At 42.2% G+C, this 20,433-nt stretch overlaps 1 protein-coding gene across 5 annotated transcripts in view; it reads left to right on the top strand.

Moving 5' to 3' along the window:
- The window catches only part of LOC135791778 (uncharacterized protein CG43867-like), a 55,630-nt gene that overhangs the window by 9,972 nt on the left and 25,225 nt on the right, over positions 1-20,433 (top strand). For all 5 annotated transcript variants that reach the window (XM_065302308.1, XM_065302306.1, XM_065302307.1 and 2 more), the window contains exon 3: positions 227-1,296. In XM_065302308.1, the coding sequence (XP_065158380.1) occupies positions 1,012-1,296 (285 nt within the window). In that variant the 5' untranslated portion in view covers positions 227-1,011. The remainder of the gene's footprint in view (positions 1-226; positions 1,297-20,433) is intronic.

The following is a 20,433-nucleotide window of genomic DNA, read 5'->3' as shown; positions in this document are numbered from 1 at the left end:
TGAATCGTACAGACTAAATAATCTCATTGGACAGTTGTGAATGTATCCCAGTCTGCAGAATCGTGTTCCTTACATTATTTACATGTATTTGTCATGTATCACCTTAATCACGCCGAGAAAACTCTCAAAACACACCCACACACTCAATGTGAACCTACGTACGATCTATTTACGCTGCGTGTGTCCCTCCTCGCTCAACTAATCGTGTTCTTTGCGTTTGTTTCAGATAATAAATTATTAACCGACGTCGTCCATTTAAGTCTTCAAGCTAGCGAAATCAAAAGCAAAAGGAAATTATTTATAAACACGTAATTAAATACAAACACAACAAGAATATTATTCGTCTATAAAATATATCTCAACACTACTGAATGTCTACGTCTACTACCGTTTTACTCCGACTTCTCTACTGGAAACAGAAATACAACTCGTGTGATATTAAAACAAAGTGATTATTAAATGGACAGTGAGTAAAAAGTACTATTATACTAATAATTCTAATTAAAAATCGTTAACTTTTCATTGTTTACACGCGTAATATACAAATATATAGTGTTTTAATACTTGTTATCCGATCGGACTGTTGGTGTTAATTTTCATCGATACGCGCGTATTGTTTCCGAAAAAGTTTCGGGAAAGTAAACGCGAAAGAAGTTTCGTGTACTCTGCGCGCGCGCACGTCGCGAAGGAACAAACAAACATTGTGTGTGCGCGAGTGAGGAGTGTGTTGCATTTCGAACGTAACGGACGACCTTCTAAACAAAACTGTTGCTCGTTGCACACGCAGAGTAATATCCCACAACGCGAGAGAGCGCCGTGAGTTCATTGCCTTTGCGAGAAGTCGAGTTAAGTGGATCCCCGTTTGATGCGCGACGCGCTCAAGCCCAGCGCACAGTCTGCTCAGTATGCGCGCGACGGGCGATAGGATCGTTAGAGCGTTAGGATCGGCGTCATCGTCGTGATGCTGGTGAAATCGTTTCGTTGCACCGCACTAGTATTGATTGTGTGATCATGGATCAAGACGACGATAGTCTTCCGGATCAGCGCCGGCTGAGCCAGATCTTCGATCCGCTGACGCGTCTCAACGAGTTAACGCGCGAGTCACGCTCGACGCCGAGCAGCCCGCGATTGTTGCCGCGAAGAGCGCCGCCGGCGGTACCCAGTGGTGGCGCGAGTGGCTCCTCACAAGATGCGGCGGCGCCGATCAACTGGCAGGAAAAGTGCCTCGAACTGCAGCTGGAGTTGCACCGGAATCGCACGCAGGCCACACGTACAAGGGATATGCTTCGAGATAAGGTATGTGTTGTCACGTGCTGTGATTTAATGCGAGTTCATGATTTGAGCTTATAGACAGCCGGGGTTTGTTTATAAATTTTTCATTTTGTCGCGTCGCGTCACGTCGAAGTGGCGGCAGCGGCGGCGGCAGCGTATTAATGTCTCTCGACGCTGCACTTGCATAGAAAACCAAAGGCGTCCGTTTACTTATTCATGAAGTGTGTCCTCTCCTTGGTGCTACCTGTGCGAGCGCGACGGGCGCACGCTTCGGATTCCCGGCGAGTCGCACCTTTTTATTAATAACTCAACGATTTGAGCGTACGTACATACATTATTTATCGTGTTCGTGCGATTTAAATAATTCTTGCATAAACGCCCGGCAAACACAAACAAATGCGCGAGGCGGAATGAAGTTACATAAAGCGTTTCTTGCAGACTTCACATGTGCTTGTTATGAATTACATGTGGCATGTAAACATCGACTATACATTTAGCCGAAATGTGGAAAATTGACTGTGTGCGCTTTCTATTGTAACTGTAAGAAATATTACATGCGAAATTAAGAAATTAGATAACCAGCAGAAGTAGAACTGTTATTTAATCGGAATTTGCGCGGTTTTTTAGACTAGGAAATACAATTTAAACTTGTATTTAACAAATTCTCACGCTGACATGAATCTTAGTTTTATTACGCTATAACTTGGAGAATTAAAATAGTAAAATATTGATAAATAGGTAATTTTATAGGAAATTTAAATGAGATTTATACGAATTGTGGATATTTTTGTACGTGTTGATGTTTTCAAGTGAATGCGATAAGAGCGCAACATTGGCATTCCAGTTTTAATCAGATAAAAATCGCGATAACTCTTAAACTATAAAAGATACGAGTGCACATTTTTGTGTGCAATAGTGAAATAAAGTAAGTGATAGAAATATTTACAAAATATCACAATTCTTATTTATTTTCAAGAAAACACAGATAGTTTGGTATAAATTACGTTTAAATGCTTGAAAATAAATGAAAATATAGTTAATGTGAAATTAATGCACTGTGGAAATGTACCGCATATAAATTTGAATTTTTATTTATTAAAGTTTCGTAGTTTTATCGGAAAATAAAGTTAAATTATGCCCGCAGACGGTGTAACTCGGTGCAACATTGTTAAATCTAAATTATCTCTGCAGGGAAATCATAAATTACGCCGAGTACATTCCGCTTAATATTAACGAGAGTTCTTCAAGTGCTAATTGCGACTTATTTATTTTCGCTGCGCTTCCGTTTTACATTTCGCAATCTTTTCGCCGGCCAGATTCGTGTCCGCGCGAAATTAGAGATCCGCGCGCATCTTTGAATAAAAGTTTTCGGTATGCGCGCGCGCAGTCGTAGATAATCGCATCGAGTTTACAAAACTATACACTTCGCCTTTAGTCTCGAAGATTTATTCCTCGATACAGTTTCGGCGAGCGCACCAGTATATCTTTCATTGTAAAACTTCCAGGCGCTGTATAGTTTTCCACTCGCGTGGCCCGAGAGTCGTTACGATTCGTCGTATATCTTTCACCGTTTTTACCGTTTTATTTTATTCGATTTTGTTTTTTATTCTTGCGTTTCCGTTGCTTAATGCTCTTGTTTGTTTCCAAGTGCACACGCGGAGTTATCATTGGAAAAGCCCGTTTGCTGCGTTTGCAATACTCTTTTTATATATGTGTATCGGTGAATGTGTGTGTATATGCGCTTTTTCCAAAGCACGAAAGGCCTATTCATGGTGTGTCGGATTGTTTGCGTTTGACGCTTGAGAACCGCGCGCCGCCGCCGCTTTGATATACTATTTATAGCGGCGTCTCGACACAAATATAACATAAACATAAATAATGCGTATAAATAAAATGCAACACACACTTTTCCGTATTTTATTCGCTCGTTATTTTTAAGCGCGTCGTGAATTTCGGAAGGTAGATATACATTTTTTCTCTCTCCCAACTTTTTTGCGGTAACGATGCATTCATGCTACATTAAAATCTGAATTGTTAATGTAATTAGGCCGGGCGGGACTAAAACGTTTTCAAAAATTGAACACTTGCTTCGTTTCGGGCATTTCGGGCGTATTCAGCGCGCAGGCCGTGCCTCGTTAATGTCAATTCGAATGAAAATTGAATTTGCGACGTCTCTTCGTCGTGCTGGCGCTTTTTCTACCTTTGCCACCGCCGGCGGTGGGCATGATATGAAAACGCAACGTGTAACCGCTCCAATGCGGAATGTCATTAGACCGAAACGCGCAGACGGCGCAGATGCGCGTATTTTGATTGATGACAGAATTGTATGCACAGGTGAATAACATCTCCATCTCTCTCTGTATACCGACGCGTGAATCCGTGTGTGTGGTTATTCATAGGTACGAATTGTAATTGCCGCCGGTGCTATTTTTAAACGTTTATGTAACTGCGTATAATGCACAAATGCATTATATATTTCGGTGCGTATTGACAAATTGTTTTATTTTTGGACAGTTTTGTGGCTGAAATTTATTTCACTCATTTGTCTCTGCCGTACATTTTCATATAGAAGGAAATAAATTACACGGCGATCATAACCATAGCAGAATATTAATTCTCCGATGATTATTAGGAAATAGTTTGGACTTGCGGCGCATACACCGCAATCGGAATCTACAATCAAGCATTGTTGGGGGGGTGTAGGTTTGCCGAACGTGTGTTTGTGTGAACTATTAGTGCCTACGACCGGACCCGGGTCCGTATGAGATATCGTCGAAACACGACCGCACTTTATGATGTAAATTCATTATTACGTGCCCACCGGTAGTAGGTAGGTAGGCAGCCGCAGGATCAGGATAAGCTCGACGGGTGTGTGCCCCGCTGCTTTCGCAATTAAAGCCGTCGACCATCGTATAGTTTAATCTAATTAATCAGTTTCGGAAGCTGAGCGGGTATTTATGATCGCACGGGTGTTCGCGCACACACGACCGACCTGGTCGTAATTTCGGCGCGCTGTGCTGGTACCACGACTTTGCACAATGTGCAGACTCACAATGTGAAGTGAAGTGTACGAATTTCGTCCTGCAGGTGCAGGTATGCGCTTGAAAACGACACATAAACGAGAAATATCGAACAATTTAATTAATCGAGCGTAAGTTACAAATTGGTATCGCCAAAACTGCCAGCCGAATGATACTCGCCGAGTGAAATAATACTCCGGGGAGTGGAAACCTATAAAGAGTAAATTTAAACTGTGCTGAGCTAAGGTTAGATCTAAATCTTGATCTGCAAAGCGATTTATTCAATCGAGCAGAATGATAAGTTTTTATATCACGATAGAGACTATTTATTTTGAGATAGGTAATAAATGTTTGAAATTTTCGAGTGTGAAGATGGAAGTAATTAAGTTGTAGACCTGCATCTTGGGCGCATTGGGATATAAATGCACTTGCACTTAATTATGCATCATTACATATAGCAGCGACTAAAAGCGACGCATTTCGCTTCGTCTGCGCAAATATGCAAGAGGAGTAAGTCTGTGCACTCTACGTGATCGTGCCTAGGGGGCAGGGGTCTGCGGTGGCGGCGGATGCCACCTACCTGCATACCTCGAACGTCACCCCACGGAAGCGACTCCTCTATAACTTAGTTTTACTGCTCAATTTATGGAATCTGATTAAATCACGAGGCGCATCTGCTATTACGAATAGTGCTAGTCGAGTACTTGACGTAATTTTATTTTATTTTTTCTTACAAGAACACTTTGTATATTAGTGCTCTGGTGAATAAAGCTAATGAATTGCCGAAAAAGCATCGCACGCACGAAAGCGCTTGAGCGCTCTTTGATAAATTGCGATAAAAGAACAACAACAATAAAAAACAAAACGTGCGCGTTTGGTCCAGCTCCTATATCAGTTTAATAAATTCCCTTTGAATCCTTCTGTGCTGTGCGTAGCGTGTATTTTTTTCTTCTGTGCGTGCGGTGCTTTTTGCCACAGCAGACATTTTTAGACCGGACCGAAAAAGTATCACTACTGGTTATTACATGTGTGTCGCTGTGTGTAACTTCGACAGATTGAAGTTTCCTTCCCGTTCGCATAAAATTTTTTTCGGCGCTCCAAATGAAAATCGTGAAAAAACGTCAGAAAGACCTAAAAAAGACGCACATTCATCATAAAATCATCATCATCAAATTTCGATTAGCGCCGTGATTATTGTTGCAATAAAACTCGCGTAAACGTGAATTATTTCGTAAATATGTCATCTACGCGTAGAGGTATAACTGTTTGTCAGTTGTGAATATTTTCAACATATATCTCCTAGTGGAAGGAGGAGGAGGTTAAAGTGTTATTCGATATGCCCGGCCATCCATCCTTGAAGCATCCGCGATGCAACGCATATGAATATTTGATGCTTCCGGTATTTATTATTTATGCATGCACCCTCACTGCTAGTCTTTCGGCTTTTTTTTGCAAGGCGCAAACATCGCAGGAATGTATTCATATTGAGATCTTCCATCGTTGGAACGTAATTTTGATGTGAAATATTAATGAGTTTTGTTTTTACAAAGTATAATGTATTGAACTGCCGTTAGAGGGAGCTGCATACTTTTGTTTTGTATGAAATTATTGTCACCTAAGGCGTATATATTTAGAATAATTTTCGTATAAAGTATTTCCTTCGAGAAGATGATCTTTTCCTGAATTTCCAATTTCAAACGCGCTATAAAGCATTCTTTCTTACGTCGTGCACAAAATTTACAACAGCCATAAATAATGACATTTGAACGATGTTTAAAGTTTTTTCTTCCTTTTGTGCCCCGTTACACGCTTACATGCGTATGTAGACATATCCTCTCAGCGGCACTCAACGTGGAGCGAAATCGAAGTTTTGCAAATGTATGCAGTACATAAAAATCTGAATGCCTTAAAGTAGGCTTTGCGTGTTCATTCATACACATATCCGGTGCCGTCATATCGATATTCCCGAATCGTACGAAAATGCCGCGATTTACGAACGCTTCGCTTCTCTTCTCATATTTGCTTCGAATGACGACGGGTGGGCTTACATACTCTTGGCGCTTGTGGGTTGCCATCACGATGAGCATTTGAATGCGGCGCCAATGCTTCTCTCTACCTGTACGAGTATAATGTCTACGCGGGCTTCGTATATGGTTTCTCGCTATTAGAGAGTGAAAATTCGGTGCTAAAAGGGGTGCTGCGGCGCTATTACTTTGGCCCCGGCCTGGTTCCGCTTTGCTGGTGCTGTGGTCCTCGCTCGTACGCTGGTCTATTGTGGATTGAAATGGGAAAAGCGTGTAATGCAGGAGATACAAAAGCGAATGCTGCTTTTAAAACTGTCCGGCGAAACGAAAATGTTAAACGAGTTGGAACCCACCACCGCCATACTGCCGCCACCGCCGCGCACAATAAGTTTATTATACACATATGAATTTATATCTGCTGGTATCATAAATTCCAATTTAAATGTGTTTGCTAGTTGTCGGTGCACGCGGTTCGTTCGGTATGTAATTTGGTTTTTGTTATTATCGTTTATTATCGAAAAATGACTGCGATGCAGCACCGTTGGTATTTATTGTTTTTGTTTCACCGAATTAAAATTGAAAGTCGTAAATATACGCACACCAATAATAAATATCTTGTATTGTACTAATGTTTTGTTTTTATTGTTGCAGGTGAGTGCTGAAGACCGATAGTTTATGCGTTTTAATAAAGGAAATTACGCATCGTAAGTCAACTTTTTTATTTCATTCGGAAATCGTAGAGTTTATCGTTTTGACACGTGTTTTTGAGTCGTAACTTTTAAGTAAGTGTAAAAATCCCAACTCGCCCTTCGTGTGCCACGGGAACATAGCACATAAGGTGCTTCTATCATCCTGCGTGAATGTTTTCGTTTTGTTACACGCCCGTAAAATTGAAGTGCTGGATGTCGAGAGTGGATGAAACACGCGGAATTATTTTGAGATTTATAGTGAAATTATAGCGCGGTTTTTTGTGATGTTCAGGTTTCACGATTCAACTCGTGAAATCTAGAACACGAGGTGTGTAAAGGTGGAGGCGTCGTTGAAAGAGGTTAAACGCTAATGTTAAAAGTAGTCTAAACGCTTTCCGGTGCACGTTGGGTTTAGAGAATGCGAGCGCCGACTCTTGTGGTTTGTGTGTGACTCGGGGGTGGCGCATCCAAGGCTCGCAACTCGAAACCGCCCCATGCTGACGACTAGCGTCGAGGGAGTCGTTTGCCTCCCGACGTATGCTTCCGCACACACTTGTGCATCTCGCGCGCGCGCGCGCGTACTCTCCGCCTCCAGACTTTATTACACTTTTTTCTATCATATGTAAAGTGGTTGGCCGCATCAGCGAAGGTACAGAAAAACGCGCAAAACTCTCCCAGGCGGCGTTTACTAAATAAAGCAAAATCTTATCCACCGCTGGCGGAGTTTGTGTATTACACGCTTGTAATTTGAAGGCGTTGGAATTGTCGCTCGGGGCTAGCATGCCGTACATACAATGAATAATGCCCCATAGGATTTGCTCGAGGACGGTTCGAAGAGGTAACGTAATGCTGGATTGCGTTAACGCGTGGAAGATTCAAGAGCGCGGTTTTAGATTGTTCGTTGTAACTTTCCACCCGGTGGAGGATGGGAGGGTGCAGAAGAGGGCATACACCGTTGAATAACCAGGGTGACCTTGTTGCTCAGTTGTGCGGCTCATAGCGAAACGAAACACACTATCGGCCACCAGAGATTTGCAAACTTTACCTATTTCACCTTGACTCGCGCCACAGCACGCACAGCTGCTTTGCTTTAACTCGCGCCCGGGTCCTTCCAGTTTCGGCAGATAATAAAACCACCCCGAAAGTTCTTCTAGTTTTCCGCACCTCGCACCCGCACCCAGAACCGAGGTTTTTTTCCTTTGCTCTATGCTAGGGTTGGCGTGCCATCTAAAAGCGCTTTCGGGACAAAAGAAAAGCACGTGGAAATCATTTAAGGTCACATTAGCATTAAGCGCGGACATATAACAGGACGGGCACGTAGGGAAAACAGTCGTCGCAGTAGATACAAAAGCGATTTTGATTTTTGCAACGCGCCCGGGGTGGGAGCCAGTAACTAAAATCGAATATCCACCCTTCGAAACAAAAAAAATCTCGCTCCCATCGAGCATTACGATCGTGAACGGATATAAAAAACATGTGCCACACGTACGAATGGCGGCGCACCGAGTGCCGCGCGCGACGCCATTTGCATAATGGCGATTCAGAAGTTTTAAAATTTTAATGCTGCGATTCGATTTTCAATTTTATTCAACATTCGTAGCTTAATCAAGGAGCTGAAAGTGCATTAGTAGCTGTAAGCCACTAATAGTTTAAGATTAAAATCCTAAAACTGCTTTTGCCGGGTGCACTGTTAGGAATTTCAATAATTACCTCGCCATTTATCACCATTAGGGAATATAAGCGAAAGCTTCCGGTGCCATCTCGCAGCCCTTTTAGCTGCTGCAGCGCTCTCTTAATGGCGCGGCCGAGCAGGACCACATTAACCTCAATTTACAATCACGGTTTTTAATTGCTTTCGTTCTTCCGGGGACAAAATCCGAGCGAGCGCACTGAATAAATATGCGCGTAAACAAACTAATTTAGAATTTATTACGCTATGCTCGGATGCACTTCTATAATAAACCGAAAATTAGAGTTTTTGATTAAACGCAAATATTTTACCCTACGCTTCACTATATGACCCATTAATTTTTTGAAACTTGTCTTCAGCTTCACGTACATCGTACTCGTCGGTATTTCGTGGATATTAGGTGTTCACGCTTGTAGGTTTAATCATATTCCGTCAATATTTGGCGTGCCTGTGCCGCGTAATGAAGCGAAACTATTTAATTAAATGCAAACGTAAGACTGCCGAGGATGTGATTAAAATTAATTCGTCATTAACGTGCGCCGTTCAAACACGCGTGCGAAATTCTGCAGCAAAAACTTCAACTTTAACGCGTCGTTTTCTTTTTCTTCAATTTTTGCGCGCGCGCGTCGATAAATATTATTTTTTGCTGCGTGCTCGGGTGATAATTACGGTAGTAAATCTATTCCGGTTTATATATACGATGGCAGATTCAATTCCGTCCGGTTGTTCGTGAGATGATATAATTCTCGGTTCCCTTCTTTATGCCTTCTGGTTCTTTGGGCTAGAGTACCACAGCACCAGCAGCAGCCCCGAAAAACGGCTGTCGGGGGTGTGGTGTTGGCGCGTTCGATCTACTCTTATTCGGTGTGTGTGCTGCGGTGCCGTTTTTTGGGGAGCGGCGGGCACCGTGTCCGATAGCGCGCTTCTGGTCGGCGGATTGCACGCCGGAACAAGCGTCCCGAAGTAGATTTACGATGGCAATTCTTTGTCATTTTCCTTTCTTATAATGTCTTCAGTCCTAATAGACATTGCTGCACAATATTATACCTACCTAAAGGTCTTAATTAGAAGTGTTTCGTGTTATTTCGCAGCTAAATTTTAGTTTTTACTCGCGGCTTTGCTGAATATAAAATAAAACTGCGGTGTAAAATATTTGATTTTTTTTTCTGCTTGCTTCGTGGCTGTATTTAACAACGAGGGCAGGACTACGAGACTACTTGGCAAAAGTAGGTTGAACTGAACGCGAGTTCGTTCTGGTGCGATGGGGTTCAAGTAGAAAGGTAGTCTAGCAGAATACAATATTGCGGTGAAAAACATCGCTCGACGTCGGAGGCTCTGGGGAGCTTTTATGCTCAGGATTAGGCCCATTTCACCTCGTCTATGTTTTCCCTTTCACGCTAGCCTACATCCAGACGCACACACAAACACACATGCCGTGCTTTTCACGCGGCGCCGCTTCTTGCATTCTCACATGCTAAAACAAATAACGCCAGCGCCGTGATCCCGAAACTATTTCGTCCAAAAAGTTTAAATCCGCCGACGCGACCTAATGCGCCTATTAGGCTAGCGGTCATTATCATAATAGAATATTTCACGTTAAGCTCGCTAGGCTTAGGCTCAGATAAAATTCTATGTTTTAGTACGACACAAATCTTCAGAATTTAATTAGGTGTCTATAATTTAGTGCTTGCAATTAGTACGTAAACATTTTCAACTGGCACTTGTGGCCTCTTCACTTAATTAAGTAATCTTAGTTAGTTTTTTCTGCTTCGCGATAAAGTTATTACCATACTAGGCGTCGTAAAAGCAGGGGTTTTATTATGGACATAACGGAATTAGGTTTGCCAACTTTCTCTATAGCATGCCATCTAGCATGTATAAATAACACGTTCGGATGCAAAATTAAACCGTGCGGTCGAAGTTAACAGGCGAGTCGGTAATGGGGTTGGACTAATATAATAAAATTTGATAGCGACTGTTTACTATTACCTCTCGCAGTATCATCATTCGCCCGCGCGGGTGTGTATTGTGCGACGGCCGTAACTTTTATTTTAGCAATAAATTGCGTAATAGTAATCGCCGGCGGGCGCGCGCGCGCCACGTCATTGCTCACTATAACCAACGATGAAAAACGGGGATGATGATGATGTCGATGATGCCTGTAAAAGTAAACTAAAAAGCTGCGCAATCATGGCGGCGCTCTCTTTATTTATATCGCGGGGGCGGCTTGTTTTAGTCCTGCGCTTTCGTTTTACGAGCCGCAATGGCTTTTTACGATACGACTCAGGCGCGCAGTTATATCGCCTTTAAAACAACTAAAAAGATAAACAATCGTCTAATAGCCAATTTGCTAACGAAATGTACGATATGCTTTATGAATCTTATTTATTTTCATACAAGTGGCAAAAGCATCTACCTACCTACGTGTAGACTTTACATTCCGTACGTCAAGCAAACGAAAATTTGTGCGAAAACTAAAATCACGACATGTTTCTCTTGTGTCCTGTCGCTTTGCATTCCGTGAGTGCAGCGGAAAATCCCCAGTCGCGATTGTGTGCGAAGCGCCCGGAAGACCCGGCTGAAGGTGATATAGATTTATGCATAATTTTCATACTTTGCTTTAGTTCACTTCACACTGGGTGGAATGTGTTTCGGGGGCTTGTGTGCTGCAGCGTGCAATGCAGCTACCAACCGCGTTATAAGCGTATTATTTACAAGCGCTGGCGATTTTACATTCGTATTCAGTTTAGACACTTCCACTTGCGGCTATATGCGAACGCTCTATATCTATACAAACTTGCAATAGGACATCATCTATGCCAGTGCTTCCCAAACTCTCCCTCTAACATATTTTAATTAAAATTAACATCACAAAGTTAATTAATGTACCTACAGTGAAGTTGCGTTTGCATAATGCAGTAACTTGTTAGATTTAACAAACTTTTGTTTTATGTGTTTCAAGACTTTTATTATTAAAAGCTTTTTGTGTGCTAGACGTTTAGGTAAGTAACTTGGTATAGTTTTGAAGTTTTGTGGTTTGGATTTTTATTTTTGAGTTTTCAATGTCGATCATGTTTGCGGACCGCTGATTTAGTCGGAACAACGATTGTGCTCCGGTCTGCGCGCGGATTTCGAGTAACCACCTTTGGGCTCTTTGTCTACAATGTCTACATTGTGGGAGTGCGCGTATGCAAAACGCAGTTCCGAAGCAATCCGCATTATTACTGCGCCAGGAAACTTGCAAAACGTAAAGTCACACTATTGCACGAATGCAAATATTAATACCGAGTGGCGCAGCTAGAGTTTTATCGTTTTATTAGCGCTCAAATCGGGCGGCACTAACACGCATCTAGCCCACCACGAAATAACTAAATCGTGTACAGCGGCGTTTATTTTAATAGATGTGTGGATAACGAATTGTCATCGGGTTCGCATTGCGCCCAGTTTAACGACGCCGGGCGGGATTTTGTATGCGTTTACCGCTCTGTGCGAATAAAAAGCGTCGGGGCATAATACGCAATCAAAAACGAGTTATTGTGATATCACAAAGCAAAGCGTTACCCGTCAACTGCAGATTTGAATATCATTTTTGTGAAATTACACATTTCACTGCGAATGCACTTTAATTATATAACTGATTGCGTTATTATTGAAATAATATAATTTTCTTTATTTAAAAAATTAATAATCGCATATTTATTTATTTATTATTTGTTTTATAGTTTTTAATCTGGTTTATTTAAAGGTACATTATTTTCCGTTAGGAATTTTCTATTACTTTTAGTTTTCGAGATATTTGCAATTGACATATCGAAAAAGAATTTTTTTTTCTTAAACCCAAAATTACAAATAAATCTCTGTGTAGTACCCATTTTAGAATCCATTTTGTGATTTATATAGAAATGCAAAAGCCGTCCCCGTATTTATTTTAGTTCCCGAGTTCTACACATTTTTATTTCCCTTTATATTTCAGTTTGACATCTTGTTTATTTCGATATAAATTCAAACTGCGATAACAAATTTCCAGAACACACATTAAATGAATTAATACGTAGAAAACGTCAAGCTAGATTTAACATTCCCATAGTAGTTACTTATTTGCCGGGTAATTTGCAGCGAGTTTAAAGGCGGCGCATTCGCCATCGCGGGCACCATTCGAGCTGTCGTCTCCAACAACAACACCTCGTAACTTAATTGCGAATTAACTAATAATTCATCGCGTTGTTTCATTACATTTGCAATCTACAATGGAGGCGCGCCACCGCCACGCCGCTGCTTTTCGAGCTAGTAAACGCAATATGCCGGAATTGTTGTTGCGCTGCATAATAAAGACGGTTGCGCGCTTAAATGCTTGTGCATTGGCCGCATTATGAGCTTGTTGCACTCGCCGATATGTGCACATGCAGCTTGTGCGCTGCACGATTAAACGTTAAACCATTGTTTAATGTCTCAATTAACAACGCATGATTTACACGCCGATTAATCACGTTTAATCAGAGTCTAATGTATGCACGTACGCTCCGGCCGTCGCTATTGATTAGCGATCTCCTCGTGGGCGTAGGAACACGCACGGTGGATATTAATTGCAACTGAGTGCGTGCGCGTGCAAAGTGCGCGTCCTATAAGTTGTAATTAGACTAATTAATATGATATAGGAGGATGAAAGGATGAAAAGGGTTAGGTGGTCCGGTGCGGCGCGACACTCGGCAAAGTCCTGCGGTTTTGCGCGTCTATAAAGACGTCTCACCGGGCGTCATATTCACCCTCTTTATATGTACACGCAGTAACACAACACAGTGTTGTGTTATACGGCCACGGCCGTAATCGAGAGCATAAACTGGATTATTTATTATTCGCGTTTGTAGTTACTTTGTAGGACTCAAAGAGGTTGTTGCAGGAGTTGTGCAGAGGCACTACAACTCGTAACTAAGAGTTAGTACCGCGGACTGATTTAAGACGTCTTCGGGCGGGCTGTAGCAATTCGTGCCGCTAGCGGGGCGGCGGCGCAACCCACTTCTTACTTGCAGCGTTTCAACGTCTTTTGGTTACCGGCTGTTCGCTGCGGCTGCTAAAACAAAGTTTGTTAATAAAAATTACACCGAGACGAGTGGAACACCGCACGTCGCAATGGGGAAATAGTGGTGTGGCTTGGTGCCGCCCCCACGCGCTGGAAATTAGTCAAGTTTACCCCGGAGGCGCAATTTGCCAGTAATGTCATCCGCAATCACATAAATAACAACGAAATAAGGGAAACACTCGATGCACACACACACACACACACATGCGTCGAGATTTACTTATTACGCGTTCAGTTAATTATATGCTTCTGCTACAATTGCGTTTTATATGCGTTCCCTCATGCTCGTATATATATTACGATCGGACCCGGCGCGAACAGGCGCAAATCTAGTGCGTTGATTGCGGGCCTCCGGGCGATTGCTAAGATCGTTAAAATGTTAAATGCACAAGATAAAGCCTTGCATATCTAAACCCCCGACATAAATGTCATTAATATCATTAATATCACAAAAGCTAATATGCTAAAACGCGTGTATAAATTTGAATAGCATTATTCATCGCAAATATACACAGGCAAAAAATATCCACAGCCGCAGGAAACCTGTTAAGTGATTAAAGTAGACGTACGTTGAAGGTGCGCGCATCGAATCAACTCGCTCCCCAACACGTTGTTCGGATGAATAACGTGCGTCTTGTGCGACGCCCCGTACGTTGATTGATTGGCCAGGGAAAAATGCGAAAATTTACTCATCCCTCAACGGCGTCGAGGGTTCACTAGTCAATTTATCTTGATTTCTTGCTCACTACTCCCTGAAGTGACGCTCGTTTTTTCCGTCCTGTTCACCATCAGGTACCTGCTTGAACGTGCGTGTTGGAAGATTGCTTTTCTCTTAAAATAGTTTAACTATGTATTTCTGCGTGATGGTAAATTGCGTTTCACTTTCGTTTTTGAATTTATCGACGCTCCCTTTGTTTAAACGCATAACTGCGGTCCATTTGTATCTGGTCGAGGGGGGAACGATGATGTACGATGTCCGTAATGGCGGGCGGCATTGACAATGGCGGAGATAACTGTGAGCACTTTACGTGTTACGTATTTGCCTTATCTTGTTGTCACAGTCGGCTGCTGTTCGAATTAATTTGTGTACTTTTGACGCCCGCGCGCGCAAAAATATGCGAAAAATGTATCACATTTTGTGCGCGCTGCGAAATGAAATAAAAGCGAAAATAGGGGATGCGAACATGTCGCGTATTTCAGCGCGCCATTTTCTTGTTAGCGCACGTCTCCTCTTGCCGTTCTTATCAGAACATTCGAGACGTGACAGAGAGTTGTTTTTAAATGTTTGTCGAGACACTCGAAACTCAACTCAAGGTTTACTTGTGTTACCACATGTCAAACAATAGCAGCAAGTTTTTCATTTTTGTTTTGCGGGTGGTAATATTTACCTAAATATAAAAAATTGTCTAGATCTAGAGGACTAGGCGAGACATCGAAACACCTGAACCCCCCGAAAATATACAAAAGATATTAGTATGTGTTTTGTTGTGCGCGCCTGGCTTGGCACATTTAGAAAATGGATTGTGACATAAGTGAAATGTCACCATCTCTAAGTGTGTGTATTCGTCACCGACGACACGAGCGCAAGCAGCGAGCGCGGCTGGCTGCCGTTTAAAGGATACACGGCGAGGATTTAGGGAACGCAGGTGTTTAGTTCTGCCGCGCGCGTCCTTTGCGGAGATGGATTCGCAGCGAGCGTCACTTGAACCCTTATAGGCCTGGCTATCATTCACGCCGACGCGCGCACCGACGAAATTTCACGTTTTCGAAACACGTAGATGACGCCAAAACGCGGCGAAATTCTTTTTCTCACTGACGGATTTAACTCACGTGTTTAACCCTTGAATGCTAATGCATAATAATATCTTTTTATTTTTTTTTTAAACCACTGCGTGTAGATTTTTTGTTTTTGTGTGTGTTTTTTTTTTCTTCTGCATTAACAAAGTCCAATAAAACGTAACGCAACGGCTGCGTGTCTAGTCGGACAGTAAAACCGAGAGAAAAAAAAACTGCGCACGAATGGAATCGGGATTCGATAAAGTTAAAGTTTTTACTACTCTGTTAGCCTCGGCGCCGCGCTTTGTCGCGTTCATTCGCCAATTGCGCTCACCCGACAGTGGTGTATATTTGTCGTGCGCAGATAAGGAGACGAATTGCTATGACTTTTTCGGTTTCCATTATTCGCGCGCACCGAGCGAAACAAGCGCGAAACTACAACCAGCAACAAACATGACGCTGGTGTGCGCGGCGGGCGCTCAGTTGAACCGAGTAAATTCAGGAGGAGAGTTGGGTATTACAGGACTTTTATGGCGCTCGTAAAGAAATAATGAGAAATGGAAAATGGCTTTTACAAAAATTTTCTCTTTGTGTCCTTCTCGCGCTGTGTGCATTCACGTACACTACACTATGGGGGCGGTTTGTGTAACGACACTCGCTGATATTGTGCGCAGTCGCTTCCGCTGGTGAAAAGTTTACATCGCGTCCCTCTTGAGTATTCAAGCGACTTGGCTTTTCTATGACGTTCGTCGGACGGATTTAAACAAGTATACGCTCGTCTATTTATTATTTATCGCCGAATACGTCAAATGTGACTGGTCTACACAGGTTCCTCCAAAATGTGACTTTCTATTCAAATTTATAGATAATTTAATGTTTTCATATGAAACACTTTGTATAAGGTTGTTTTGGGTTTATAATGGACCCGAGTGAAACGTCAACCCTTGAAACTTGTTTTATTGTGTCCAGAATTGTGAGGATTTTTAATAATAAAAAGCCTGCGAGAAGACAAGAATAGAAAACTTGAGGCAAATGTACATATAATCGATACATTATGAAAGTGGTTTTATTGTGTGCTTGCGTAAGAATATAAAATGCGCTTTTCTCGAGCGCACAACAGTCTTGTAGAACAGGCGCGCCCGGCGCCTCCACCATAACAATAACACTTTTTATTTTTCTTCACCAACAGGCTCTTCATATCCGACGCACGTCACTTTTGCGTGTCTGGTATCTGCATATTATACTTTTTGGATTTAATGTTCAAGTTTTGCGGTGAAGAAAAATTTTATTGCGCATTAATTTTTTATGATTTAATTAAAATTGATTGTGTTTGATTGTTTGTCGGCGGTTTCCAATTGCAATGGTCGTAATTTTCGGAAATGTTTAGTTTCACGCCTCGTCGCATACGATCCGCAGGATGCGCTGAAATCAATGAAACGTGTTTGTCAACTTTTAAGCTCCATCGAGGAAACGCGATACCCGGAAACATCCGATGATCGAAAACGCTCGTTTCGCTAGTGCGGGGCTGTAGCATGCATAGTGCATGCACATGCCGTGTTTACATGCGGCGGTCGGTCGATGCATAACTCATGAGCATGAGTGCACGTCAAGTTGCCGCCTCCTCAGCTATTGCGATTGATATATCGGTGTTTGCATTGAATATGTAAATCTATGGTTAACCGCTCTGTAATTTGTTGATTGCTACCGATTTATATTTATTTATCACATTAACGTTTAATATTTTCGGGGGTAAATTTTGATATTTCGTCATAAAACATGCCGGGGCATTAATAACGAAATAAATAAAATCGTAGGTCTCAGACCGTGATACTTTCCGTTGGCAAATCTTCCGACAGTACACACCGCCTCAACTATGAGGGGAGATTTTGCAAATGGGGTGTCAGTCATGCACTCACCGGTGGGGCTTCTCGGCGTTATAGTTTTTTAAAGACCTCAGAACGACTGCGCCGCACATTCCAGCGTTTATTGCGAACGTTGGAGACGCATCCGTGCATACGCAAACTTCATTATCCCTTTTCCCAACTACTTACACTCGGCGAGCACGGCGGCGGCGACGCAAATAGGGCACCACCGGCACGCCGTGAAATTTATGGAAAAACCAAGGACTTCTCTCGCCTGGCAATGCCCAACGAACCCTGTTAATTACATACATAGCCTCTGCCGCGACGCGCCGGCGCCCACATTGCGTAGCTATCTGTATTGGAACGATTCCAACAAATATTAAAAGACTGACCGAAAATGAAGTTGGCGCTCGCGGTTTGAGGAACTTATTCAATTTGTTTGAGCAGCCAATTTATAAAGATGATATTCTTTTTACTTGGACTTTTGGTCGCTGGCGATAGCGTGTGTGTCGCGCCCACCGTCTGCGTTCACTGTGGGTGGCGAAATGGGTTTCGGGATCGCAGCCAACTTTGCTTTTCTTCCACTTGTCATCGGCACACTCTCGTCGCAATTTCGACAAAACGTCAAATGCCCATATCTGCGTGCCCCTGCAAACGAAAATGTTTTATTTATTCGAAACCGAGATTTCGCCCGGCGCCTCCACAGCTTATATTTACCGCTTATAAATGGGATACTCTTTATCTTCACATCTTCGACGTGTTTTTTTTATTTTTCATGTTTGTTTTGCTTCGCTCTGGGATGCGCTTGGCCGTTGTTGGGATGTTTGTCATTTTTTATTCGAGTTTTCAATTCGGAACTAACATTAAAGTTCAAACACTCGTTTCGTGCAGCGATCCAACGAGCTATTATTGATTGATCCCCATTTCCGGCACGTAATGGGATTATTTTATTGTCCATCGTAGTGTAATGCTGAACGTTATTTGAAGGGAGATTACCAAAGCCCTACTAAGCCTGGTTAATGTATAAACATGTATAATACTCTGCTTAATACCATGGATGAATAATGATTGAACGGAAACATTAGCAATAAATAAACTCAAATGAATTTTGTTTAATATTTCATCATTCCGGCTATAGAATGTTTAGAGTGTGGCGTAAACCATAAATATGACAATGTGCTTTATTGTGTATATCTACAACAATGTAGACGATTTGGTCGTCGCGACGAAATGCGTTTGCATTCTGACGACTCACTCAGGGCGACGCTGCAAGACGATGGCGCTCGAAGAGTTTTTCCACTACATAAAGCAGCTCAGCGTTTATTATGATAGTTATTCGTGTTTGCTGCGATGATAATGTACATAGTGCATAAATGAAAATATAAATAGTTAATGAACCTTTACGTCGGCAGTCGCGTTTAATTCGCCGACGGTGTAAGTAAGCTCAGTGGCTTGTGACCCACCAGTATATAGTCTGTTCAACGTGACTATGCAAACATTTCTTGTACACTTCGGCAACACCGCCCGCAAGTCATGCAACTCACATTGAATGGACTATATAATAATACTGTCGTCTAGTCATGCTGCGTTGCTGCTGCGCTGCATTGCGCGCACTTACGCCTTATTAGTTAATAAATTTAGCGTAATAGAAACTCGCGGACACTGACTCGGTCGCATCACAAATGCAAATTTAATTGGAAAAGAACACCACATGAAGAAAGTTTAATTACGCTCGGGCACAAAATTTGCATTTGTGTTTGCATTCGCGTTTTAATTAATTAAGTTTCAATTCGATTTGAGTACAATGTACACAATTTTTGATGAATTTAGCGATGCCAAAACAATGTTTTAGGCAAATGTTTTAGTTTAAGGCAGCCGCGGTGTGCGTGTGAGGCGGATATAAATTAATAAAGATAATAAAACTATAAAAAAAGAAGTTTTATTTCGTAGCGTGGTGCCGTGTTGTGATGCAGCCATTATCAGAAGCACGAGCAGCGAAATATTATGCATATTCACAACGGCGCAACGCACGCCGACGACGTATTGTTTTACGACTTTCTATAGCTTTCGGAAGACATAAAAAAGTATATTTTCTTTTAAATTTATATACACTCAGTAGCTTTGTGCGTATGTGTGTTGTATGTGTATATAAGAAAATGATGTTATTGAAGTCGTAAATTTACGATGAAATTATTTTTTTACGTTACGCCGCCGAAGCACAGCAGCTCTCTTTGAAAAGGCGAAATAAAGAAAGACCTAAACCGGCGAATGAAAACTTGAGCGAAATTCCAATTTCGGAGCGTGATAAACGTAGCCAGCCAGGTTTTCTTGCGCGAAGCTTTCTATTTTTTACTAAATTTCATAATATTGGCGCGTGCGATACGAATTTTCGTGCGAGCTTTTTTCGTTCTCGTCTCCTCGTCCGTTGACTGCTTCGAAAAATGTCGCCTTTAATAGTTCGCTCTCATATTTCATTTAAGGCATATAAATAAAAAATATGGATTTACGTTTTTTTTTCGCTTCCATTTCGACGTCTTTCGAAAATCGGCTGCAAAAAAAACCGTCGCACACTTTTTAGCAATCCAATCATGATGACGCCTTTCGTTGGTAGGTTTGTACGTGCGGCTTTTTTGTATAATTTGAGTCTGAGCCTCGGTTTCGTTTCATAAAATTGAACGGGGCTCGTGCGAACGATTTGCGCCCCGTTTCGCCTGTTGTCAGATATTAAATGTACATAAATCTGCGCGCGCGGAGGCAGACGCCCAAATTGTGTATCGAAAGGACCCGGCGAGAGAACTTTCCATCGCTCGTCGTATTCGCTGTAATTATAGGCGAAATCATCACGCTGTCCGTTATTTCGTTTATTTATTCCTCGCCACGCGCACTTTTTTCTTCGCTTGCAAACGCCGGCCGTTCCATTTATTCGTAATTCAACGAACGCATCAATCACTCGCCTCGTATACTAGTTCCGAGTTTTCTCCCATTGCGGCGGTTCCTTTTTTTTTTGTTGCTAAAAAGAAGCC

Source organism: Atheta coriaria, unplaced genomic scaffold (genome assembly GCF_025399875.1).
Source record: "Atheta coriaria isolate IRGN ID8LTWV9N9 unplaced genomic scaffold, Caltech_Dcor_3.1 hic_scaffold_5_pilon, whole genome shotgun sequence".
Lineage (NCBI taxonomy): Eukaryota > Metazoa > Arthropoda > Insecta > Coleoptera > Staphylinidae > Dalotia > Dalotia coriaria.
Note: the sequence above shows the minus strand (reverse complement) of the source record. Positions and strands in the feature narration are given on the sequence as shown.